The 27,009-nt window shown below is 31.8% G+C and overlaps 2 protein-coding genes and 1 long non-coding RNA gene across 4 annotated transcripts; 1 reads left to right on the top strand and 2 right to left on the bottom strand.

Annotated features, from left to right (window-relative positions):
* Positions 1–3,407: 3,407 nt before the first annotated feature.
* LOC114175315 lies at positions 3,408–8,933 on the bottom strand. 2 transcript variants are annotated; one of them, XR_003602815.1, is made up of 6 exons: positions 8,688–8,933; positions 7,315–7,380; positions 7,158–7,214; positions 7,011–7,072; positions 4,302–4,422; positions 3,408–3,924 (listed from the first exon to the last, which is right to left on the bottom strand). It is a non-coding gene; the product is annotated as an uncharacterized LOC114175315 (long non-coding RNA). The 2 variants fall into 2 exon arrangements; XR_003602816.1 differs by having other exon boundaries at positions 4,328–4,422.
* A 3,710-nt stretch (positions 8,934–12,643) lies between these two features.
* LOC114175350 (agamous-like MADS-box protein AGL30) lies at positions 12,644–15,195 on the top strand. The gene is made up of 10 exons (XM_028060127.1): positions 12,644–12,828; positions 13,309–13,368; positions 13,465–13,483; positions 13,621–13,685; positions 13,795–13,810; positions 13,891–13,952; positions 14,186–14,282; positions 14,397–14,444; positions 14,524–14,648; positions 14,769–15,195. The coding sequence occupies exons 1-10, from the start codon at positions 12,644–12,646 to the stop codon at positions 15,193–15,195; spliced, it is 1,104 nt and encodes a 367-aa protein (XP_027915928.1).
* A 4,889-nt stretch (positions 15,196–20,084) lies between these two features.
* On the bottom strand, positions 20,085–21,944 carry LOC114175687 (expansin-A10). Its single transcript, XM_028060469.1, has 4 exons — positions 21,828–21,944; positions 21,576–21,700; positions 21,135–21,447; positions 20,085–20,885 (listed from the first exon to the last, which is right to left on the bottom strand). The coding sequence occupies exons 2-4, from the start codon at positions 21,694–21,696 to the stop codon at positions 20,579–20,581; spliced, it is 741 nt and encodes a 246-aa protein (XP_027916270.1). The 5' UTR covers positions 21,697–21,700; positions 21,828–21,944; the 3' UTR covers positions 20,085–20,578.
* Between the last annotated feature and the right edge of the window lie 5,065 nt (positions 21,945–27,009).

The following is a 27,009-nucleotide window of genomic DNA, read 5'->3' as shown; positions in this document are numbered from 1 at the left end:
TTTTCCTCTCAACTTTCCAATTGATTGCATTGGTCTCTTGGAATCTGTCATCTTTTTAAAAAACAAAACTGCAATTCTACATTACTAACACCATGATATCAACAATGGATATCAACTACAAACATGAAATTATAAGTAAGTATCATAAATGTAATACTAAAATAATACCATTCATGTAAACATACCATAAAAGACTATTATAATTCTAATCACATTTAAAAAAAATTAAAAAAAAATTATGTCTTAATCTTCCTCTTCCTCTTGCATGGAATCTTCTTCTTCTTCCTCCTCTTCATCTTCTTTTTCCTCTCATTCTTCATCTTCATCTCCATCTTCATTTTCTTCTTCTTCCTCTTCATAGTCATTGTCCATTAAATAATTTGCATGCATTATATCCAAGTCAACCTCTTCACCATCAATCCCATCATCTTGTAGGTGATCAACTAGGTCATCTTTAATTGTTCCATTAACTTGGGATTCATTCACTTGATAAGCAACTTCTAAAGTATGTCTATCATCAACAACTCCCCTTGGCTTTGTCTTGATAACTACCAACCAATCAACCTTATCCTTTTGTCGCCCAGGATAAGATGAGTAGTAAACTTGGGATGCCATTTTTGGAAAAATAAAAGGATCAAATTTTTCATATTTTCTCGTTTTTCTAACTTCTACAATCTTATATTGCTTGTGTGTTCTCATCCCATGAATTGAAGGATCAAACCAATCACAGTAAAATAAAACTATTTTTTTTTCTGATTCACTTGGCCATTCCAATTCTAAAATATCTGTAAGAATACCATAATAATCACTCAAAATATCACCATGTCCAATTCCATTTACGCATACCCCACTATTATATGTTGTTTTGCCTTTACCCCATGTAGTTGTATGAAATTTGTATCCATTGACAAAATAAATTAGCCACGACTTTGCTAGTCTTAAAGGTCCTTTTGCCAAGTCATAGAGGTTAGGACTCTACAACCTAAGTTGGTGATTCTGTTTGACCTATTCAAATAAAAATTATAGATAAAGTATATAATAATGAAGGTGACATAAATTATTTTTTGTTTAATTGAATGCTTACAAATTTTTGAAACCACCGTGGGAAATCAGCTTCTATTTGTCTATCAATGATATCATTGTTGAGATTCTCATACACATCTTTCAAAGATTGTACATATGTGCTACAAAAAATAATATTAAAATTATATATAACTATTGTTAAAAGAATTATAACTAACATATTGTAGTGTTTGATACTTACTCAATAAATGGTTTGACCTCATTATAATTCAAGAGGACATGCAATTGAGCAACTGATCGTTCTCTATCATTGAGCCACCTTTCCTTACATTTACATGTTGCTTGTCCAAATGGTTTAAAGATAGACAAAGTTGGTTGAATACGATCTTGATGAATTCCCTCATCCACACAAATTAGGGACACAAAATAATGAGAACTGAAATATGATATCTCTTGAATTAAATATGCTTCACAAATAGACCATTCCACATTTCTTTTGTTCTTCACTATTTTCTTAATCTTATTTAGAAGTACAAAAAATGTGATACAAAATAATTTAGTAAGTTGTATAGTAATATTCATCATATTAAATGGTATAAACTATTATTACCTTTCAAATGGATACATCCAACGATATTGAACCGGTCCACCCATCCTAGCTTCAGAAGGCAAACGAATTGGTAGGTGCTCCATCGAGTCAAAGAATGCAGGTGGAAATATACGTTCTAACTTACACAATATTACAGGAATGTTTTGTTCCATTTGCAATAAATGATCTTCATGTAGCACAGATGAACACAAATCTCTGAAAAATTGACTAAGCTCGGTTAAGGGTTTCCATATGGGCTCAGGAAGAGCTCTCAAAGCTATTGGGAGAAGACATTCCATAAAAATATGACAATCGTGACTTTTCATCCCATACAATTTTGCACATTTTGAATCAACACATCTAGAAATATTTGAAGCATAACCACCCGGCATCTTCAACCCCTTCACCCATTCAAACACATCATTCTTTTGTTCATTTGATAAGCAAAATTTGGCTTTAGGCTTCATACATTTTCCATTAGGATTTGTTTTCAACAATAACTCTTTCCTATGACAATACATTACCAAGTCCAATCGTGCATTTTCATTATCTTTAGTTTTCTCTTTGTTGTCCAAAATAGTGTGGATCACATTTTCAAATACATTCTTTTCTATATGCATAACATCTAAATTGTGTCTCAAATGATTGTTTTTCCAATATGGCAAATCCCAAAATATGCTTCTCTTTGTCCAATTATGGGAATGTCCATGGCCAATAACATTGCATTTCCTCACTTCAGTTGACTTAGGAATGCTAGAAACCATCTCATATACTTGTTCACCACTTAACCTTTGAGGAGGATAATCATTCTCAATTCTATTTTTTGTAAAAGGCTTCCTTATTTCTCCTAAAAACATGATTACAAGGTAGAAATTGACGATGACAATCAAACCAGGTCACTTTTCTCCCATTCTTGAGTGAAAAAGCTTTTGATTTATTCATACATATTGGACATGCAAATTTTCCAGCAGTACTCCATCCAAACAACATTCCATAGGTAGGAAAATCATTTATTGTCCACATCAATGCAGCTCTTAATCGAAAATTTTGCTTTTTAGATGCATCATATGTTATGACACCATCATTCCATAATTGTAACAATTCATCAACCAACGGTTGCAAATACACATCAATTTTAGCTTTTCGATTGTATGGGCCTAGAATGATCAAAGTCAAGAACATATAAGGAGTCATCATACATAGTTCCGGGGGGAGATTATATGGTGTGACAATTACTGGCCAACAAGAATATGGTATTGCTAATTGGCTAAATGGAGTGAATCCATCAGCACACAAGCCAAGTCTAACATTTCGGGGTTTTGAGGCAAATTCAGGATACAATTGATCAAATTATTTCCAAGCTTCTCCATCTGAAGGATGACACAACACACCTAGCCTACGATTTTCATAATGCCACCTCATATGCTATGTAGATGTTGTAGAAGCATATAATCTTTGTAGTCTACGAATGAGGGGCAAGTAATGCAATCTCTTATACAGAACATCTTTATATTTTTTCTTACATTCGTTGTGTGCTTTATATCGAGGCTTTCTACAAAACTTGCATTCTTTCAAAGTATTATCCTCTTTGTAATACAACATACACCCATTCATGCAACAATCTATTTTTATTCTTGATAAACCAAGCCCCGCTACAATTTTCTTTGTTTCCCTAAAATTATAAGGAACGACATTATCAGGGTGGTTTGACTCTTTCATAAATTTCATCACATCATTGAAGCAAGCTTGTGACATATTATGTTTGGATTTTATATTCAACATCGTAATAGCAGCAGACAACTCTGAAGTATTCTTACATCCTGGCCACAATGGTTGTTGAGCTGAATTTAACATTTCATAAAATTTGGCAGCTTCCATATTTGGAAGTTCCTCTTCATTTTGTATAAAACATTGCTCTCGATTAAGACTAGCAGCATCAAACACCATGTCTTGATGTCTATTAACATCTTGAGGACCCCATTGTTGACTACTACCTAACATGGAATGCATATCAACATTAGTATGTTGGATTCTCTCTCCATGGCATGTCCAACACCAATATCCAGGTATAAATCCTTTTCGAAGAATGTGAACATTTACTTTATCTGGAATTAAAAAAATATCTCATTTTTACATTCCTTGCATGGACATCGTATTTTTCCTTCACTCAAATTTGGTTGTCGACAAGCAAAAGCCATAAACTCTTCAAGGCCACTTAAAAACTCATTTGTGTATGCCTCTCGACCAGGAAGAAGCCTATTATACATCCATTCTCGATGTGTAGACATTTCCATGCTTAGCTTGACAAAAGCCTATATAACATGATTCAACAAACTATGTGATGAGTGATTTTTTAGTAGTGTATAAAGCCCAAACATGTCTAAAGAAAAAATATGAAACTGAGAACTACAACCTAACATCAAATGTAACAAGATATTTGAAAGCACATCCAAGGAGCAGTTAAATATAAAATTAATAGATTTGACAAGACGTTTGACAAGTTAATAAATTTTAAGAAAGAAAAACTCATATAACTAGCAAGAAAAACAATATGTTGTTATTTTCATCAACAAACTGCTGAATTAGCATCACTACTTAAATCATTAGAAGCTTTATTTTAACTTATGTAATAGTGGATTAGAACATTTAAGTGTCTGCACTGCAGTAGAGTGGGACATGGTAGACTTACAATAATATTCGAAGAAAACAACCAACCTATGAGAATTCCAAGAGGTTTCCAGCCAAGCTTTAACTGCCAATATTTATATATTCTACCACTGTTGTTTGACGCCCAAATCCTACTGTAAACCCTGAACATCAACAAATACAAGCAAAAGTCACAGTGTCAAGCAACTTTAACTATATCGAAGAAGAGAAAAATAGATAGAAAATAACCCTAAAGTACTATAAACTAAACATACAATTCAGAGAAATAGAGACCTTTGTATCAAGGAGCCAATAAAATTTTATTCTCAAATAGAGCATCATTATTGATGAACACAACACACAACAATAAAACTGCAAAAAATCAAACTTGTATCAAGGAGAATCCAATAATATGTAGCCAAAGACAAAATAATAATAAGGCTTAAATATACATTTGGTCCCTATTTTTGTCAAAATTATTCAATTTGGTCCCTATTTTCGTTGTTTGTTCAATTTGGTCCTCATTTTTGTAAAATCGCATTCAATCGAGTCCTTTTGGCAAACGGTGTTAAAATTATTAACGGCACAGTGACATAGTGGAACTGTTTGGGTTACGTGTCAAATTTTTGAATATATGATGGCACACGTTGGCACAATGTTTAGTTAAAAAGAAATTGGGGAAAAAAGTTTGAATTAAGTAAAAAGATAAAACATGGTTAAGTGAAAAAAAATTAAAAAGTTTGAATTGAGGGTTTACTGCAGCGAGAGTTATCCTCGAGTGAAAAACTGAAATTGGGTATTGGAGTGGTCGAGAGATAGGGAAAAATTAGGGTTCTTGGGTGGTGGAGGTTCTTGTTCATCAATTAGAGTTCGCGAAGAGGGGAAATTGCGCTTGGAGAGTGATTTGCGATTGAAGCTTGGAGATTGCACTTCGAGATTGCGCTTGGAGGTTGCCATTCGAGATTGGAGCGTCAACTAGGTTCAGGTTAGTGTTTAAAAAGTTGTACTTTTTTGGTTTATTTCTGTTCTGGCTTTTCGTTTGTGGTGGCGAGACATACTTCTCAAACAGGAATTCCAAATCACCAACTGGATTGTACACAAGTTTCTTGCTAGCCACAGTTTTGCTTGAAACCCTAATTTCTTCCCCAAATCAATTTCACTAACTTTTAAACCTACAACGGCCATAAAATTTCACTGTGCCAATGTCACTGCCAAAGATTTGACACGTAACCCAAACAGTTCCACCATGTCACTATTTCGTTAACATTTTAACACCGTTTGCCAAAAGGACTCGATTGAATGTGATTTTACAAAAATGAGGACCAAATTGAACAAAAAACGAAAATAGGAACCAAATTGAATAATTTTGACAAAAATAGGGACCAAATGTATATTTAAGCCTAATAATAATGATCTGATGGTGCAGATCATTATACATGGTGCAAATCTCCTGTTTAACATAATTTATTTGAATAACTACAAGTTGATAAGATTATTGGTATCATCTAGTTTAGACCATAATTTCTCGATAGTTGTTAACAATCTAAGCAAAACTTATTGTCAAAGTTGAAAACAAAACTGTTTCTTTCAATTCTCATAATGAAATTTAAAACTTACGAGTGAGCTTAGTAGGTGTATAATATATATTTTTAAAATCTACAACGTATTTAAATATATTGAATTTTATTTATTTTTAAATAAAATAATTCCAATTTAGTAAATTTTAGTTTCTTTTATTGATATAAACATGTTTTAATTGCTATACTAAATTTAAGTAATTATTTAAATATTAAATCATTATCAAAAATTTAAAAATAAATATTAATATCTTGTATATTCAATTTTAATTAATGTTATTTTTATCAAATGTTATTAAGATATATATATATATATATATATATATATATATATATATATATATATATATATATATATATTTTGTTAATTGACTTTAACCGAGATTTTTTCAATTTCGTTACAATTATTTAACTAACATTGTTAAAGTTAATTAAAAAATTAATCCTAGTAAACTATTGATAAAAAATAATTGTTGATGATAAAAAAAAGTTATTATAGACGATAAGAAAAACTTATAACAACAATCATATGTTGAAAAAATTCTAATTCACAAATGCAGAAAAATAGTCTCTAACATTAGTTAATAAAACTCTAACTAATATCGATGAAAAAAAAAACAATATTAATATACAGACAAAAAATGCTAACAATTTAAATCACAAAAAAAAAAACTCCTATATAACAATATATAACAACAATAAAAGAATACTCTTATTGACATCAACTGAGAAGTAGTCGTCTTGATAATATCTAGATTTTGATGACACTCCAACTAAAATCAAACTAATAAAATCTTACAAAGAGGAAAAGACAAATTTGAAAATAGAAAAAAATTTAAATTCTTTTTTTTCGTAGAATTAGATGCGTTGTATTAACTTTAAACTTGTTATGTTATGTAATGCATATAAAGTCATGCATGTATATAAGCTATGGGGATCTCAACTAATAACTTTAGAAAGATAAAATAATCAATTTAAAATGTATATATTTTTTCAATCTCGCTGATAAACTAAAAAAGACACATAAAATAATATAACGCGGATACTAGTAGACACAGATATTTTTCATCCTAAATAATAATATGTAGTCATGTTCATATGTAAAAAGAGATGTACAGATATTATGATTTTGATAATTAATTATAACAAGTAAAAATGTAATATGTTTATATTACCTCAGGTACAAATCGTAGATTCTCCTCCAGAGATGCCATCGCCTGTGAACTACTCAAACTTCCTGAAGAGAGGACTTAACACAATTAACAACTAAAGTCATGAAAAACAACTTACTCATATAAAACAATGTACAACATTTGGCATACCTGATCATCAACTTCTGCATAAATTGAGCTTGTTATCCACCAAAAGGGTCTTCGAACCTAACCATGATAGTTTTTTGATTTATTTCGCTAAGGTGAATAAAAATAAAATTTCCATGTGCATAAAACAAAACCAACTTTAAAAATATATGTTCCTTACCCTAAAGAGCTCATCCCCCAAGCCGTCAGTTATCTGTGCAACAAAAGGCCGCCTTAGACGAAGCAACTACAACACGAAGGTTGAAATGGAATGAAAAAAATTTCATAATACATACATGAAAAGCACACACAAATCAAACCAAGACACATTGCATAACTTGCAAATGCATCCATTGGACTACTCCTTCCAGACCCCAAACAATGCACAAAGTGCCCAAATATGAACCCCAACACAACTTTAGAAATAACTCCCACTTTGGACAAACAAAGAACTTACTAATGGACACCAAGTTGATCACTCTCATGTAAAAGTTAGCAAATAAGATGACCCTTTCATAATCCAAAACTAGACTAGTCATGTTAAAAGAATGTTTTCATTCCACATATTGTAAGACATGATTTTAATCATTCATGTTACAATTTAGAGTAAGTGTCAATAGGAATGTGTTGTAATAGGATATTTGGTGAACTAATATTCAAACAAGGTGTGTTTTTGCTCGTAATTTGTCTATGTCTGTTAATACTACTTGAACTTATTATTTGTTGAATCTGATTTGGGAAATGAAGATTTGAATGAAAGATATAGGTTGCGAGGTGGATTTGCCAAATTTCATCAAGACAGATAATGTGATGCCCGTTTCCCTTTGGAATTTTTGAAATATGAATTGTATTTCTGAACCATATAAGGGACAACAAGTAAGGTTTCAGGGACTTGACTGAACAACTTCTCAGGGTGAATGTTGACCTAAAACTCTTCGACAGCAGCAGAGTTGCCAAATTCGGTGCAATTCAATAAATAGGAATCAAAGAAGCTGCAAGTCAAAATGTCAAATGACAAGAAAGAAAGAAAAAAAATTGATAGCTATAGAGTTTAATTAGCAAGATCAATTTGGAAGAAACAACTGAGATGATAATTACTAAACTAAAATCAGGACAAGAGTAAATATTAACAAGTGTCTAATAAAGTAGCTAAGGAAAACAAAAATGACACTCGTTATAACTTAATTTTTGCACCTTATAATACATAGTTTAAATATTATTAGATTATTTCAGTTTCACCTATTGTTCACATCTTTCAATTTCAATTTCAGTTTATGACTCAAAAGGCGTGTTCTCCGATGACTCGCCGTAGTGATAACTCCTAGTGAGCCCAAACGACTTGTCGTCGCACTCCATGAGCGTGTGAAACTCGTCCTCGAGGCGGAACATCGAGTGTTGGACCATCCAGTGAGAGATTTAGGTTAGAAATATTTCAAATGAAAATGAAAATGGAAAGGATTGTGTCCGAGAGGCGTATAAATGATAACCAAAAATGTAAACCGGCCACTCCACCGGGAGAGGGAAACTGAAATTAGAAGTTTATAAAACCCTAACCTAAACAAGACAGGGAGGTCGTCGCTACCACGATGCTAGAGGCATATCTGGCGATGAAGGTGGAAAATTGGCAGTTGGAGACGATGTTGTTGAAGATGTTGTGATAGGGAAACGACAATGACTGTTGTGCGGTGGTCAAGCCAGAGGAGATTGTGAAATTGTGAACCGCGAAAATGGCAGTGCGAGAAATTGAGAGGAAGAACAATATCCTAATTAAATATTACAAATAGAAAACGTTTGAATGGGTTCTGTTGGTACGAGAAATTTTATTACTCACATTTAAATGGTTTTAGTGTCTAAGAAAACGTTAACTATTATAACTGCTTTTTTTTTTAATTCGACAACATTTTCAAAATAATTTATTAAAAAACATTTGTTGATTATTTTTATAAGAATATTTACATAATTTATAAAGAATAAAAAAATCGAATAAAAAATAATATTATATTAAAATTGGAAAGAACTTCATGCCAAAACAATTGGTAAAAATATTGAAATTTTTTTTTACAAATTATGATTCACAAATAAATTTACAAATAATCAATAAAATTGTGGTAAATTTAGCAGGAATTTTATGCTTAAAAAAATTGGTAAAAAAATTGACAAAAATTTCTTACAAATTAATATTTACAAATAAATTTGCAAGTATTTTTTTTTAATCTTAAAAAAAGTGGCAGGAAGTATTTTTTTAAAAAACTCCTAAAAAAGTGGCAGGAAATACAAAGTTTTCTATCAATAATGTTGCTGCAAAATTTTTTTGTAAGAAAAATTATATCATAAGCATACACGTATGTAAATTGGCAAGTAATTACTTGCGGATAATTTTCATAAGAAAATTTGTATCTATTTCATGTGAAAAAATTGTGTCACAAAATCTGCAAATATTTTCCTACAAATTATATTTTGTATGAAAAGTCAAATGAATTTTCTGCCAAAAAATTTTCTAAACAAAATACACATCAATTTCCTACCAAAAAAGTTTATAAAAAATATGCAGGTATAGAGCATTTTTCTAGTAGTGTATGTTATTCAGGATCATTTATTCGGTATAAAAGCTAAATAGACGTAGAAAGTGTTTTGTCTTTTTTATTTAATCAATATATGGTATTGATAATAATAAAATAAATAACCGCTTACAAATTATTTTTTTATTTAAAATAATATGAAAATAAAAATTATATAGATTTTAAAATTTATTATAATTCTTTTTGCGAAATTTCTTACAACATTATTAGTAAAAAAGATATACTTGCAAATTCATTTTCGCGGGAAAATTTACCTGTGATTTTTTTTGCAAGAAATTACCTGCAAATTTAAAATATACAAGAAAGTTATTTGTAAAATGTAAATTTTGTAGGAAAAAGTACTTGTGGTTATACTTACAAATTTATTTTCGCATGAAAAGTTACCTGCAAATTTTAAATATACAAGAAAATTATTTGCGAAATGTAAATTTACATGAAAAAGTACTTGTGATTTTTTCAATTGATTTTTTTGTAGAAAAATTTGCTGTAAATTTTTTTTCGTAAGAAAATTTGCTGCGAATATTTTTCATAAAAAAATTTGCAAGAAATTTCTTGCGAATTTTGAAATTCCTGAATAACTAATTACCCACGAAGGTATTACTTACCAATCAAAATTCATAATGAAATTGGCAGGAAACACTTTTCCTGCAATTTTTTGTAAAAACTTTACAAGAAATTTTCCACGAAATAATGAAAATTCTAGTAATGTTTGCAAAAGTTAATCTAATATTTTATGAACGTACAAAACATGTTAAAATTGATTATTATTTTATTTGTAAGGCCTAAAAGATGCACTACAAGAAAACTGATATTATCGATGGACAAAATCCGTCACTAAACCAGAATTACCGACAAATTCTCGATGGTCAAAAATCTATCGGTAGAACTCTTGTTGGTAAAATTTTACTAACAGAAATCATGTTCCGTTGGTAATTATTGACGAAAAAATTTGTCGATAAAATCTGTCGATAATTACTGACGGAAAAATTTGTTAGTAAATTCGTCGGTAATTACTGATCGAAAATCCATCGATGATTACCAAAAAATTCGTCGATAAATAACGCACACTGTTCATATTCTTCTTCTTCCCTCTTTCATTTTTTTTTCATCTTCTCCTTCTTCGCTGTCTTTGTAGTTGTCGTCGCCATCGTCGTCGTCTTCCTCTTCTTCTTCCTTCTCCCCCTCCTCCTCCTTCTTCTTCTTCTCCTTCTCCTTTTCTTTCTTCTTCTCCTTCTTCTTCTCCTCCTTTCTTCTTTCTGCTCCTTTTACTGATGGATTTATCCGCCGATAAAAAAATTTAAATTATTGACAAATTTTATCGATAGATTTATCCGTCGATAAATGAAATTTGCGTTACCGACGAATTTTTCCGTCGATAATTAATATATGAAAATTCATCAATAATTCAAATTTACTGATTAAAACATAACTATTGGTAAAATTCCATCAACAATTCCATTATTTTTTGTAATGATGGAATGATTTTACGTCTCATATTCGTATTAACATGTAAACAAATATTTGACTAAATCTCTTAATAAATTATAACTTTTTTTAATATATATATATATATATATATATATATATATATATATTATCGCCATGCTTCAACTTGAAAGGAATATTTTTATAATTATTCTCTAATATTTTCTAAGCTACAATATCTCAACATCTATACTTTTTTTAAAAAATTATTTGCACGTTGTTTTTGTACCAAAATTTTTCTTTTACATAATTTTAATTTTTCGTTTAGTTTTTTCTTTTAAATTTTTGTTACTTTTAACGTGCCATAATAAAACTACTGAAAATCACATGTTTTTCGACGTTTTTACATAATAGTAATAGTGTAGTATCTGAAATTTGTTACTAAAAGTAAGTTAATATGTTTTTAAATTGAAAATTAAACAAATTTATGTATAATTAAAAATGAAATAGTTCATCTTTTTCTCTTTTGATAAAAGACATTTGAGAACTAAAGTTATAAATAATTAAAAATTAAAAAACTAAAACGGTAGAAAAGAGGTTAGGAAAAAAATTGTGAATCTTGTAAGATTAAGGATGAAAAACACAAACTGAGCCTTTATTTATTTGATTGATTTATATTAGGTCCATGTTTTCGAATGGTAAGATGTGAAGTTGTAAACGATGATGACATGGTTGTGTTGTGATTTTGTTTCGTTATTGTTGGTGAGAAAAAATGGAACGAAATCTGTAACGCTATTCAGCTTCCGATTCTCTTGCATAACTCAATGACCGAATTTCCCGGTCCCCCGGACAAGTTAACGTAAGCTCTTTCTCTCTCTTCTCCTTCTTTCTCTCTCTTCTCCCTCTTTCTCTCTCTCTTTGAATCTGCCATCGCCATTGTCATTCACAACCAACCTCTCCCTCTCACATTCTACACCCTCAGCTTCTGAACCTTAAATTTTACTTACAATTTATTATTATTATTATTATTACTATTATTATTATATTCAACTTCATCGTTTGCGTGAGTTTCTATATTCTTCTTTCTCTCTATTTTTTCTTGCTAAGCTCTTTCTATATTGTTCACATTCTGTCTTTCTCCTTGTCAACATTCGAAAACGTTGATAAAGGGTACACATACGAATCACGCAAGCACATGTTGTTATTGTTGGTCATGTTGTTTCTTTTTAATTGAAGTTCTTCAATGGTTTTGGTATGTGAATCTTGATGGGCAAGAGCATGTGCGTTGGTGTCGAAATGAATATAATTTTGCAAGATGGGATGTGTTGAAATTTGTATCTAGAAAATGCAATGCAAGTGCTTTTGGGAGCTAGGATCTATATATATTTGGAATCTTTTTCTGTGAATAGTAAGGTATATATACAGCATAATGTGTATAATTAAGGTTATTGTGGTTTTTAACTACGTATATATATATATATATATATGTACACAATAATGTACAGGATGGGCAGGGTAAAACTAAAGATAAAGAGGTTGGAGAACACCAATGGCCGCCAAGCAACATATGCAAAAAGGAAAAATGGAATTATGAAAAAAGCGGCTGAATTATCTATATTGTGTGATATAGATATCATACTTCTCATGTTTGCACCAAATGGAAAGCCTTCAGTATGTAGGGGGAGACGCAGGTAAACCCTAATTACACTCAAATTCTCTCATCATATCATAACATATACATTTATAGCTACCTCTGTATTCATGTTAGTTTGACTTTGGATCGTGCTTCTTAATTTCTATTCCATTTTTATGACAAGAAAAACAAAAATTATAATTTCAGTGTTCCATTCTAACTTCTGCATGTCAATGGTGGAATAAGTATTGTTGTGTTGGATGTTAATTAAGGGAGTACAAGAAACATCTAGAGTATACGTAAGCCAGAGAACTGAGGTTGTCTTTGACACAGACCAGAAATCAAAGTTATCATGCTTTGAACCAGTAATGTTGTATATTAAGTATGCCATGCTACACTGCATCATCTTATGTGTGTGTATGTATATTGATGGGTATTAATTTTCTGTTACTTCTTAATTTACTAGTAATTATTGGAAAAATTATAAGTTGTATTACCATTTTCCTGATTATTTTTACTCCCCTCTTGGTGGATTTAGTAACTTAGAGGAAGTTATTGCGAAGTTTGCTCAACTAACTCCTCAGGAAAGGGCAAAAAGGTGCAGTTCACAGAAACATGATATAATGTATTTGTTCCAAGTAATAGAAAGTAATACAATAATTTAACAAAAGGTTTTTTCAATTTATTGCTACAGGAAGTTGGAGACTCTTGAGGTAAGCTTTTCTAACAACTCAGTTTAAAATCCATACCCAGATAAACATGTTTCGTTTTCTCTCTTTTTGAAAGGACTCATATAGTTATAATTATAATGATTCTTTTTAATGGCATGTCTCCACATTTGAAAATTTAGGCACTGAAGAAAACGTTTAAGAAGTTAGACCATGATGTAAATATACAAGAATTTCTGGGCACAAGGTATGTCACTCTCAGACTAACTTAATAACTATTCTTTTAAAAGATTTGATCATTTATACAAGTTCTCACACTGAAACATTCTTTTCTTCTTCTTGTTTCCTTGTCACAGTAGTCAAACTATTGAGGTACCCACACAATTAAATTATTTGTTAGTTTCCTCCATTTTTGGTTGTTGTTATAAATCACTAACACCGACATTGGGCAGGATTTGAGTAATCAAGCCAGGTTATTACAGGCCCAAATTTCTGAAACTCATAAGAGATTAAGGTGGGTCTTTTCTTCTTTTCAGCTAGGTTTCCATAAATTATTCACCTTGCTTTAGCTCCAACTAATTTTATGTAAATGTAATATTTTTGTAGTATTGAGAAGATGATTTCAAATTAATTGATGTTAATAGTAACTACCTTTAAAAATCACACTAAAATGTACTTTTTATTAGTTTATAATGTAAAACTTTTTACACTAATGTTCAACTCTATGTTTATTATTTGATTATGCAGTTATTGGACTGAGTTTGATAAAATAACCAATGTGGAACAACTAGGACAGATGGAAAATTCACTCAAGGAGTCCCTCAATCAAATTCGAACCCGTAAGGTATACATTGCTCTATCCTATAAATTGTTCTTCCTTCAAACCATAATCTTCAAGCTAAGTTTATCATCATATGGTTCTAAGATTATCGTTAATTTTCCTTCTGCATCATGACAGGAAAATATAAAAAAGCAGCAACTTGTGTCGCTGCAATGCAATAATCAGGTAAAAAATATTGTTTGTGATAATTAATTTTGTTTTGCAGAATGTGTTTCACTATGACTAAACTACTTTTATGTTCCAGTTCAACGAAATGAATATTCCCTTTAGAATGAGTGCAGAACAGCATCTCCAACCTCTTTCATGGATTGCAAATGGTGACAGCCAAAATATAGTTTTACCTGAGGACTCAACCATGTTTCTCCACAAGTGAGTTATTTTTCTCAATGCTTGTTCTTGGACATTCTTCGGTGTTCCGTAAGCATTACTGAAGAATATGTTATGGTAGAAAAGTGATTTGAACAATGTTTTCATGAAAATTATGGACAGAGATGTAGAGGGATCTGCAAGTTCATCTTTTGGGAGTTATGCGAGTTATCTTGGTTCAAGTATGAAGAATGAGATGTCAAACTCGGCACAAGAAAATGGGGTTCTTAGTGACCTGAGCAGCACTGCAAATATGAGACTACAATTGAATGGACAGTTTCCATACCTGCCATACAATTTTAATTTGCTGAATAATTTGAAGTTTCAACCAACTGCAGAGATGAATCCACATGAAAATCCTGTAGATTATCATGTGAATGGAAGCTTAGAAGCACCAAGATCTGGTTTTGATTCCAATCACCATGCTTGGGCTTCCACATCAGGCCCTTGTGGTGTTACAATGTTTGATGACCAGTTGTATGCCCAGGCAAGCTCTACTGCTAAAATAATTAACTTTCTGTTTTTGATGTCTGAATGTGGTGACTTATGATAAACTTGAATTTTGTGAGTGCAGCAACCAAACTGATTCACTGTGATTGAAGTTGCTTGAGAAGTTGAGTCACATTTGAGAAACTTGACATCCTCAGAGAAATTGATCTCAGATGATGAGTTTTATGCAAATATAGGAAGTAACCAGCCAATTTTATATATGCCAATCATTCAGTGATTGAGATGAATCAAGGAGATGGCACTGGAATGCTATATTAGATCTAAATAATTACCAATAATATAGGCTCTGTTTGGTTATTTCTGCTTCCACCTTATCAAGGTTGCCAATGCACTAAAGCAACCCTCCTTTCTTTTTCTTACATGGCTAAAGATGTATATAAGATAACATACACCAAAAACACTATTTCAGACTCACTTCACATTCTTTGCATTTTTTTCTTCAAAACTCAGTTTTGTATCTGCTTCTTGTAAATAACTCTCTCTTTAGTTTGCATAATGTCACCAGCAATGGACCTTTTTCACTTTTTTACTAAGCATAAAACCAACAATTTTACTGTCATTGTCAATTTCTCTCAATCAAATCGCTCTAATGTATTATTACTTTCAAAACCCACCTTCCCAATCTAAATTTTACTGCACATGCTCATAAATTTTTTCTAAAAGAAAATACTCTGTAAAATTAACTATATAAATAATGGAACTTGCACACAGAATTACCGTTGAATTTATAAATCAGGGTGTCAAGGTATAGATTTACAACTTAAAAGATATCATTACAGTAAAAATATAGTCATTAGGACATGGTAACTAATTTTTCTTAGGTTAAGGAATATAAAGATGCTACCACATATGTCCATCTACGATTGTGGTTTATTTATAGCATTTTTTATTGATTTAAAATATTATATTTAGTTTTTATTCTTGCAATAATATTATTAAATTTGTGTGTTACGCTATATAGGCAGGTTTTTATTCTATTTTGACCGTTAAACAATTAACATAATATAAATAGTATTTATTTAAATGTGTTATTTTTATTATTTACTTGACTGGAAATATTTAAGATATCATATAAAGTAATAGTAAAATAAATTATACCAAAAATATACAAATTAAAATAATTAACTAAATCACAAGATTTTGAATTTATTTAAAGAAACTAAATTACAAATACCAAAATGTATTTTTACCAATAAAGTTTAATTAAATTTGATTAAAAAATATAACCTTCAATGTTTCTATTTAAGTTTTTTTATACCTATAGGTTATTTTAATAAATAATTTTACCCAACATGTATAATGTAATAATTTAGGTAAATAATTTTTAGTAACTTCTGGTTATTGGTGTATTTTTTTTTTTTTCAGATAAGGGTATTGTTAACATGTGCCCAAATGATTAAGGATAATTAATATATCTTGAATTTTATAAAAGTGTATAGTTAACTTTAATATTAAATGAATCTTGACCTTTATTTAAAAATGTTCATAAAATGTCAAAGTTAGTCTATCCGGCTCACCACGAGCCGGGTTGAAAATGAGTGAACCCAACTCGGCTCACTTTATGGTGAGCTAGAAATTTTGTAACTCGGCTCAACCCACCACGGGTTGATAGGTTAAGTGGGTTGGCTCACCAACCCACATAAAAAAAATTATTTATGTATTTATTTTTAAGTATTCAAATATTTAAATAATTTTTTAAACAATTCATAAGATGACAATCATAATAAAATCAAGAACCAATGTTTTCATCATGTTCACCACCAATATATGATGAATTGTTTCCAAGAAAGTGTCCATTTAGTCCAAGAAAACATGGCTAATATTACACATTTTTTGTCATGCTATTCAATAAAATATTAATAAAAAAATTACATATTTTTGTCATGCTAATTTAGAAAAATTTGTTTATAAGACGGTTGTTTGAGTAATTTACTATAAAGATGATAGTTAAAAATAAAAGTATCAATGTATATAACTTGACAATCAAATTAATTAAACATTCAAACTATTCAAATATTATTGAACAATATTCTAACATTTAAAAATATAAAATTGTGAACCTATATAACTAGAAGTAGTAAATAATTATTAAAAGAAATTAAAAAAAACATAGTAAAGAAATTAAAGAAACTAAATTACAAATAGCCAAAATATATTTTTACCAAGAAAGTTGAATGAAATTTGATTTAAAGGTTAAATATGTTTTTGATCCCTTAACTTTAAGTGAATTTTGGAATTAGTCTATTTCGAAACTTTGGACTAATTTAGTCTTCAATCTTTTGAAATACGTGAATTTAATCATTTTAATCAAATTTTGTTAGGTTTATTTGATGTTCCGTATGCATTTCAGGATTGTATTTTAGTTGTTTATACTGTTTGACACATTTATGTTTTAATGTTAAGTCAACTACTAGTATGAAATACGCTTGAAATGTCAAACAAATTTTATAAAATTTGATTAAAAAGACTAAATTCACGTATTTCGAAAGATGAAGAATGAAATTGGTCAAAAATTTTAAAATGGACTAATTCAAAAATTCACTAAAAGTTAACGGACCAAAAACATATTTAACCCTTGATTTAAAAATATATTTTTTAATATGTCTATTTATTATTATTTTTTTACATTTTGGTTAATTTAATAAATAATTTTACCCATCATGTATGAGGTAATAAATTATCTGGATAACTTTTACTAACTTCTAATTATTGGTAATTTATTAGTTTTCAGATAATTATTCAAGCATAACCTGATTAACTAAAATAAAGAATAGAAAAGGTAAAATCTAAAAAAAAACATTTATATGTAAAGGTCAGGTCGACTTGACCGACAATCGACCATGACTGACTCGGTCGAATTTGTTTCAAACTGATTCGGCCGGATTTAGCTCAATTTGGATTTAGGCCCAATCAACCGAGTCCAAGCAAATATTTGGCTAGGGCTAACTCGACAGAATTCGGCCAAAGCTGATTCAATCAAAATTTGATCAGAGAATAACTCGATTGAATTCAACTAAAGCCTTCTTGGTTGAGTATGGCCAAATTTTGGTTGGGGCCAACTTGACCTAATTCGGTTGAGGCCAACTTGGCTGAAATTTGACCAGGGTAATTCAGTCGAATTTGGTCGAATTTGAATTTGGCCATGTCGTCCCTAGCCAAAATTGTCCAAATGCAGTGGATTTCGCTGTCGTCAAAATTTGGTCAAATTCAATCGAGTCAGATTTGTCCAAATTTTGGTCAGGTTGACCCCGACCTAAATTTGGCCAAATTAGACTAAGTTTATGTCAACAGAAATATGACCAAATTCGGTCGAATCAACCCCATTAGAATTTGATTGAATTTAAATATTTTAAGTTTACTAATATATTTTTTTAATTTTAATTTGAAATTTTTATATATTAAAATAAATATTGTTAAAATAAAATTTTATCTCATAAGAGAAATTCAATTATTTAATTCAAAGATGAAATTGAAATGTAAGATATTTCAAAAATTGTATCCAAACAAATTATTTAGAAAATGAAAAAAATTCAATTATAAAAAATTTAAATACAATGCATTTTAATTGTGTAAAAATATTGAAATGATTCCTTTTAAACACAAGGTAAAAGATGAAGGTAAGTTATTAGAGTAAATTGCTTAAAATTACAAAAAACAAAAAACAAAAAAAAAAAGAAAAAAAACAGCTTACGTTGAACAGTGCACGTTGAAGTTTTGTTTTGAGTAAACCGTTGTTTGTAGGACGAAATCATAATCCATACGACTGAAAGAAATTAACAACGTAAATTATAATCAAATTAGTAAAGAAATCAAATAAATGTACGACTAAAATAACAATATTAACATATATTTGAGGACTAAAATAATGCTATATAATTAAATTTAAAATTTATTTAATACGTTATTAGTTTTCGGTTACTAATGTGATGTGATAAAATATGTGGTTAAAAGTAGCAGAATAGGTAGTCACTTCAATATCATAAATCACCTAATAAATTTAGTATTAATTGTTCTGGTTTATATTTTAAATAACCTATACAATATTAAATTATTTTATATATTAAATTAAAAACGGAACATTGAAAATGAAACAAAAGTTGAAAATTTTAGTCAAGGTTAACCCGTTTTCCAAAATTTTTTGGACCAGTCTATAACCAATTACATTTTTACAGTTATACCTGTGGCTCCGGCTTCGAGGGACCAACCATTTACACTTTGGTTTCAGATGCGAAACAAAGCTTTGGGACTTCCTTTATTTAAATTTATTTGGGTTTGACGATTGAGCCCACCAGGCCCGTAAATTCGGAACATAATTTAACGGATTAAAATATTATAAAAAAGTAAAATTAAAATAAATGACAGCCCATAAATATCTTTAAAAAAATTAAGAAACAAATTCTCTAGATCAACTTAAGAATTATCACGTTATTGCTTTGCTTCTAACTATTAATATAAGCTAATAAATGAGCACGTGAATTTTTTTTGTTGACAATCAATTATGGTTGTTTTCCCTTTTGAGAGAAACTGTTTGAGGCACACCGATGAAAAATATCAAACATTACTTCAAAGTTAAAACGTAGTACTGAGTTAGATGATCAATAAATTCTTGATGTCTATCAGATTCCTCCAACCATAAGTGCAATAAATTTCATGAGTTAACCAATTCGGCGTTAGTTCAGGGAGGCTTCTACTGTTTTCAAATTTCAAGATGCTGTCTCGATCCTTCCAACAGATCCAAAATATGAGCCCAAAATTGTTTCCAACTTCACGTGGCCCAAGTTGACCCTTCCAAGAGTTTAATGCTATTCGATCTTTTCAACAACGATAATATTCTTATCTTCGGTTTTTCCTTTAAAAAACATCATGGTATAGCAATTTGCAACTATGAAATGAAATGAAAGTAAAGAAATAGAAACATAGCAATGGAAATTACTGAAACTTGGTTTTTTAAGTCTGAAACACAACCAAGGATGGTTACAAAAGGATGAGTAATAAACAGTCCCACCCAAGAAGATGAAAAAGACAGTGTTTCAACAGTAATTGGCGGGTGGTAAGAGATCCACCTCTTCCAATTAAGTAGTTCACCCATACACTACAAAATTAAAAGTCCACCTCCCCTAGCTTCTATTGAGCCACAGAGGCTTCAAAAACCTTTAGAAAAAGTGAAAAAGAGAACCACCCAAGTAATAAAGAGGAGCCAAAAAAACAGGTCCCCACCTGCAGACACAGAAATTAAAATGAAGGAGCAATTTAAAACATGCCCTTCTTCCCCTGCCTGGACTTAAAATTCCAAAAACTGACCCCTTACTTAGTAGCATACTATCTAATACCTTAGTATACTAAAGAGCCATACTCTTAGACCATACTATATATATACTATATAGTAATTGTATTCGTGTGACTTCAACTTGGACAAGGTAGATCTAGCGGAATTGAGCACCGGTGTAGGTTTGTCCGAAGGACCAACCGGCCGGTGCAACGTTGTTGGACACCACAGTTCGGCCATCGCTTGTGGTAACCTTGAAGGACAGGCTTTGACCATTCAGATAGTTGTTGCTCTGCCAGTTCTGACCCCAGTTCCTTGACATTGCCATCCAACCAGTTCTTGAACCTTTCACGGCCACACCATGCACATCTCCGGCACCACCAACGTTTGTGATGAGGACTAGGTTGAAGTAAGAATGCCCATTGATGGTGAACCTGATCCCTCCCTTTCTCCTGCAGGGCACCCTACAAAAAGCACAAATCTCACAAAGCTTAGTTGTTACGAATAACAATACCACCTTTATTCTGACCCAAAAGTAAAGAAAAGTGAAATACTACTTTAAAACTCAATATTCTAAACTCCAGAAGAAATCTTAGGGAAGAAAACTGATGAGGAACCAATGTTGCTATTATCCTTTAAATTACTTGGAACTAAAAAAGGATTGAACTTTGGCAAGCAATAAAACGAAATTCCGAGATAACCTAGCAACCTACCTCCTGTAAGATACAGGCACAATTCCAGCGCGGTATTGAGCAATGCGTAGGAAGACGGGTTGAGCGAGATCAAAGTGCTGAAGAGGAGGGTTACACCAGCCACCAGCATTGTTTGGTAAGGCATTGTTTGGTGGACAGAAATTGGTGGCAGTGACCAAAATGGAGCCAGGAAGGCACCACTTGTGGTCATTGGCACACCTGATCTCAAAGCAAGAGCCACAACTTAACCCATTGTTGAACAGTGCAGTGCTCAAAGCAGCAGTGTTTGTTCCATAGCCTTGGCTGTAGAGGTTCCCATACCCACAAGCCCCACCTGCACAAACCCACAAATTAGTCCACTGGGTAGCTCCAAAACGCTTCAAGACCAGCATATTCAAGGTAAAAAAGGAATCTTTATGAGAAAAAAAGAAACAGTGCTTTAAATTGCTGCATAGACCATACCCATTGTCCCTGATGCATCACTCCCTCCATAGAAAGTGGCATGAGCACTAGTCCACCCTCCATCATAAGCATGAACAGAGGAGAACATTGCGAGAATACCCATCAAGATAACAAGAGCCATTTTCCTGGACAGACAACAAAAGAAAACAATCAGACAACTCATTAAAACATCATCTGTCTAGCCGAAGAAGTGCTTCTTCAGCCTCCAAAGATGGAACAACAAATTTAGGTACAAACGAAAAGGGCAATTACTTCGATGGTGAGGGGACAAAGGAAGGTGCAGCAGGGAGTGCGGAGAGAAGGAGTGTTGTGAAGAAAATGAGTGGGGTGCGACCTAATTTATAGACCCTGCCAGAGAGTAGTTGGGGAAACTAGGCCACAGTCACAAGTTCAACTAACTGTTTTTGAATTGTTTAGAACAAAAAAACCGCTAAGGGCATAATCGGTTTTACGATGGCTTCTTAAAGGGTAGAATTGGTTTTGTATAAATTTGTTAGAAACAAAAAAACTAACCGTACAAGTTACCCGAGGTCCACTTTTGATGCTGCAAAGGGTGTTTTTGTGGCTTGAAACGGTGTTGTTTGAAGAGGGAAAATCTCCAGAATCCATGTGGGACATAGCTGTTTTGGCTTTGATGGTTATCAGGCTTCCACAGTCACATGCAATGCAATGCAAGCATCAACCGTTTCCCCGAAATACCCTTTCTTCTTTTCCACTTCACTTCTCTATGCTTCAAAACAGTAATAAATTTCACGCCTTTGAAATTTTTAATTAAAAAAATATAACTAAACAAATGTATGCCTTATAAATAAATATGGAATGATTTTGACCTTTATACAGAACTTTCAAATAACACTTATTTTAAATTGAGAGGGAGTGTGTACAGTTATTTCTTTACCCTTTAACAAAAAAAAAAAAAACCTTTATTCTTTAACAAAACTACTTCATTTCACTGTTTACTGCTCTTGTGGTTTTCTCTCTCAAGCTTTTTACAACAGACAAAGACAGAAGCACAATTCAGTTCGTAAGTAAATTTGTCAGAACTCTCAAGGTTGGTCAATTTAATGTAAGAATTATTTGTTTAGAACAATAGTACTTTTTATATTCATTTTTATCTCTCCACTGCCAAATTCTTGTGCAGTCTCAAAATAAAATCACTTTAATTCTTTTACTTTTTTAGAATCTTAAAATTTAGACTCTTTTTTTTTCTATAATTAAGCATGCCGTTGAGTAATCATTTAAAAAAAAGTTGATTTGTTTTTCTATGAAAAACATATTTTATGGAGAAAGAAGCATGCGTGCATATTGATTCGTTGAGATAATTTACCATTTAAAAAATTAATTTGTTAGTGATGATCTATCTTTGTGATAATGGGTGATTTTTATAGAAAAAAATATAATCTAATTAATTCAATCTCATGAATCATATTTACTAATAAACTTACTACTATTTTATTAAATAAAATTACCTCCTTTGTTATTTTCTCTCTCTTTATTAAACAATAATGCACTTTCCACGTGCATTCAGAGGAAGCATTAAAGAATAATAATCCAACACATATGTGGAAAATGTTGATTTGAAGCTGTGGAGAGTAAAATAAAAGTGAATTAGTTTTAGTTTAAAGAATGGGTCAAAAATTAGTTATTACTACTGTAAAAAGTAATAATAGAGTAACAGTAGTACCCAATTTAACCATGCATAATAAATAGTTGTGGTAGGTGTTATTTTGATATGAATCTGAACATGTTTTGTTACTGTTGGCGACTCTTACAGAAAGTACATTGATTACACATGAGAGAAATTAATGCAACGAAGCTACCCAGCAGCACATGGTTTATGACAAATGGGTTCAGTTGGAGAAAGCTCATCAATTGGATCAAATTTCTTTCTTTTTAATTATTCTTATTATTTGTTCATCCATTAATTTATTATTTTCCGCATTGAAAATTTAAATAAGATAAGCAAATTCAGTAGAATAAAAGATCTTCAAATACATTTAATTTTATGTCCAAGTGTGTCTTTGTTGATGGATGTGTTTTTCAATCTTGATGTATCTTTGGCCAGCTGGAATTTGATTATCTTGGAAGTATATCATGAATCTTCGTAGATAAGATCTGCATGGAAAACGATATGTTAATTACGAATTTTGTGAAAACCATATATATAAACCGCGATTCTCGGGCCCTAGTGTTACTTAAATTAATCCTCTTTACAACCTAAGAAATAAGAATTATTGTGTCTACGAAATTACGACGACTCACACCACTAGTGTAATATTAAATAAAATAATAATAACAAAACTTTATAAGTATCGTATAAGTCTTTACATAAGTGTTTATTGTAACATCCAAAATACTATTAAATAAAATATCACATGTTGAATAAAGAGCAAGCAAGAAAAAAAGTTATAAATTAACTATTACAGTTATCAAAAATTTAATTATACATAATGTCTTATGACACAAAACAATGTAAAGAACAAAATATGATCATAGACACTAGATTTTTTTCAAAAAATGTGAAAAAAAAATATCTATAATATCTAATCTCAATTGCAGCATCTTACTCCACGTAATCAAGATCAACAAGAGTCTCATCGTCTGCTCACACCAAGTTATGGTGATCATAACAAAAGAAAAGACAAGCAAGAAACAAAGACATAAAAAGAAGGGTAAGCTAATGAATTAAAGCAAATAACAATCAAGTCATCTCAACACAAGTCACATGTATTACCAAGCATAAAGGACACTCTAACTCAATTATCCAGATACATGTAATAAAATCGGCAGAGCCATTGTCAATGAGTTTCCCTCTACCACACACAAGGTTAATCCATGATCATTTAAGGTCATTATATTGCCTTAGACTAGGACCATATACAACTCTCACCACATGGACCATTCTACTCTATAGGAGTTTGAATGATCATTAGAGTGTCACGATGTAACCGTATTTGAATCCACAAATCAATACATACACTATATTACAACCAAAAGAATTTCTCCATGAAATTCCCTTTTCTTCCACATGTTATCCCAAAATCAATCTCATATATCATGCAAAACACATCAAGTCAAGTCTCAACATACCAACATCATCCATGCATAGTTTCATACATCCTATTTTTATAATTAACTTAGTCAATCACAACATAAATTAAGAAATTAAAACAGCCTAAAGTTTCGCTTGAGCGAGATCCTGTCACCTGAGCAACATTTTATACAAAAACTAGAATAAAACTCTAGAGCATTCTCGCTTGGGCAAGAGATTCTTGCCTGGGTGACATAATTCTCGCCTAAGCTAAAATTAAACAAAAAAAAGAGTTTTAGTGGCTTTCTCGCTTAAGCAAGAAGTCTGTCACTTGAGTGATATGTTTTGTCGCTTGAGTGAGAACACTAGTGCATTTTACGCTTTTTAACTCGGACTTTATGCCTCGGTTATAGTGGAAACGAGGCATATAAACATGCGGTGGCAATTTTGTAATTTATGCAACTTTTATGTCCCGGTTATTAATTGACCCGAAGCAGAAACTAGTTTTATGCCTCGGTTTTGAGAGACCCGAGGCCTAAAACCTCTCAAAAATTTCTCCCTTCCCGCCACTTGGATTTTTCAATTTAAAATAAAAGCTTTATGCACCGTTTGATACGGACCTGAGGCAATAAGGCTTATATGCCTCGGTTGTTTGAACCCGAGGCAGTACAACTGGGTAAAATGGCCAGGCCCAAATTCTTTTCTTCAATCCTTTGCAGGAAACCCTAAAGTCGCGTCGCAGACCAACGTCTCCCCCACCAAGCTTCTTCTTCATCCTTCCATGCGAGAACGTCTCCCCCACCGTCCTCTCCTTCGTCTTCACCGCAAGCAACTACCTTTACAGGTGGGCGTCACTCCCCAACTCCACTTCCACCGTCAGCCCACTTCCACTCGTAGGTTTATGTTTTCACTCCGCTCCTCCTTTCTCTTGTTCGTTTTGCAGTTCGAGATGGGTTCGACAACGATGATTCAGGCACTTATGCGTCCCAGTGGTCGTCAATCGCATGAAAGGGGTAAAGGAGAGGTGCTTCTTCGCCGCGATGGTCATGAATCGTGAAAGGGGTGGAGGATGTGGTCCTACAGCTGCGGTGCAGTGGTCGTCAATGAAAGGTTTGGGGGAATAAGTTTTTCTTCCTCAATGGCTTCTTCCTCAGTGGCAAGTGAGTGATGGGAGATCCCTGAAATTTTTTTAGGTTAAGAGTTTATGTCTTATTTGTTTTTTTCTGTCTTCATTTGCAGTTGTGTGGAACCTGCAATGGTGTGTTTGGCGAAGTAGTTTTTGTGCAGGTGATTGAGATTGATTGGTGGAAAGATTAATCCTCTACAAGTCAAAAATGGAGTGGGAAGAAGGAGTTGGGTCGTGGCGTTGTTGGGGATGACAGAGGAATGAAGAGAATTCCCAGAACCCCGTTCAATTGTATCATTTTTTATTTTTTTTAAAAAAATTGTGAACGTCTTAGGCCTCGGTTCTCAGTAAAACCGAGGCATGAAATGAGTTTTCTGCCTCGGGTAACACCTGAGGCCAAAAGCTAACCCTTTTTGGCCTCGGTCTTATATGTCCCGGTTCCAAAACCGGGGCAAAATAGAAAAAATAATCGCGGCCAAATACTCTTTCTGCACTGGTGGAAGTTGTCGCTTGAGCGACAACTCGAACATAGAGCAAGGTAGAATTCTGACTATCTTCACTTGAGCTAAATTTTGTCAAATTTATTTGATATTTCAAAAGCGTTTCATGATATTATTTGAGTTAACATTGAAGCAAAAATGTGTCAAAATGTGTAAAATAAACTCAAAGACTATAATGAAATAGGCTTGAAACGTCAAATAAACTTATTAAAATTTTGTTAAAAAGACTAATACCATGTATTTCTAAGGGACTAAATTGGTCAAAAGTATTGAAGAGAGACTATATCCAATTTTTACTGGAACTTAATCTTAGAGTAATCAAAACAAAGTCATTGCTTCAACAAATGTGATATAGTGGCACGGTGTAATCTGCACGTGAGCATAAGGTTGCATGCTTAGACATAATACATGTTTTTGTTGCATCTCTTGTAGATACCCCCCTCTATATATGTACCCATTTTCCTTTCATCTCTTTTTTCATATAATGTAGAAAAACCCTTTTCCATAATATGATACACGTCTCTTTCACCTCACAGTTTCTTTTTCCCTTCATGATGTTTTACGCTTTACGTCTTTTGAATGCTTTTCTGTTCATCAACTATGATACCCAAAGTTTCTAAGACTTAAGGAACCAAAAACATATTTAACCATATAAAAAACGTTGCATACAATATATGATGGGAGACCATTTGAGAGAGCACACATTGGGTCTATGATAAGATCCATGGCTAGAAGGATTGTGGAAGAAGAAGCATCTTATAATAAGACCTCTTTAAA

Source organism: Vigna unguiculata, chromosome 3 (genome assembly GCF_004118075.2).
Source record: "Vigna unguiculata cultivar IT97K-499-35 chromosome 3, ASM411807v1, whole genome shotgun sequence".
Classification (NCBI taxonomy): domain Eukaryota; kingdom Viridiplantae; phylum Streptophyta; class Magnoliopsida; order Fabales; family Fabaceae; genus Vigna; species Vigna unguiculata.
The sequence above is the reverse complement of the archived record's forward strand: the minus strand, read 5'-3'. Positions and strand labels throughout refer to the sequence as shown.

Coding starts and splice junctions, on each gene's coding strand:
- LOC114175687 (XM_028060469.1), bottom strand. CDS start 21,696: ATGGCTCTTGTTATCTTGATGGGTATTCTCGCAATGTTCTCCTCTGTT. Junction 21,448..21,575: donor TGATGCATCAGGGACAATGG/GTATGGTCTATG, acceptor GGGTTTGTGCAG/GTGGGGCTTGTGGGTATGGG. Junction 20,886..21,134: donor GTGCCTGTATCTTACAGGAG/GTAGGTTGCTAG, acceptor TGCTTTTTGTAG/GGTGCCCTGCAGGAGAAAGG.
- LOC114175350 (XM_028060127.1), top strand. CDS start 12,644: ATGGGCAGGGTAAAACTAAAGATAAAGAGGTTGGAGAACACCAATGGC. Junction 13,953..14,185: donor GAAACTCATAAGAGATTAAG/GTGGGTCTTTTC, acceptor TTGATTATGCAG/TTATTGGACTGAGTTTGATA. Junction 14,445..14,523: donor CGCTGCAATGCAATAATCAG/GTAAAAAATATT, acceptor TTTATGTTCCAG/TTCAACGAAATGAATATTCC.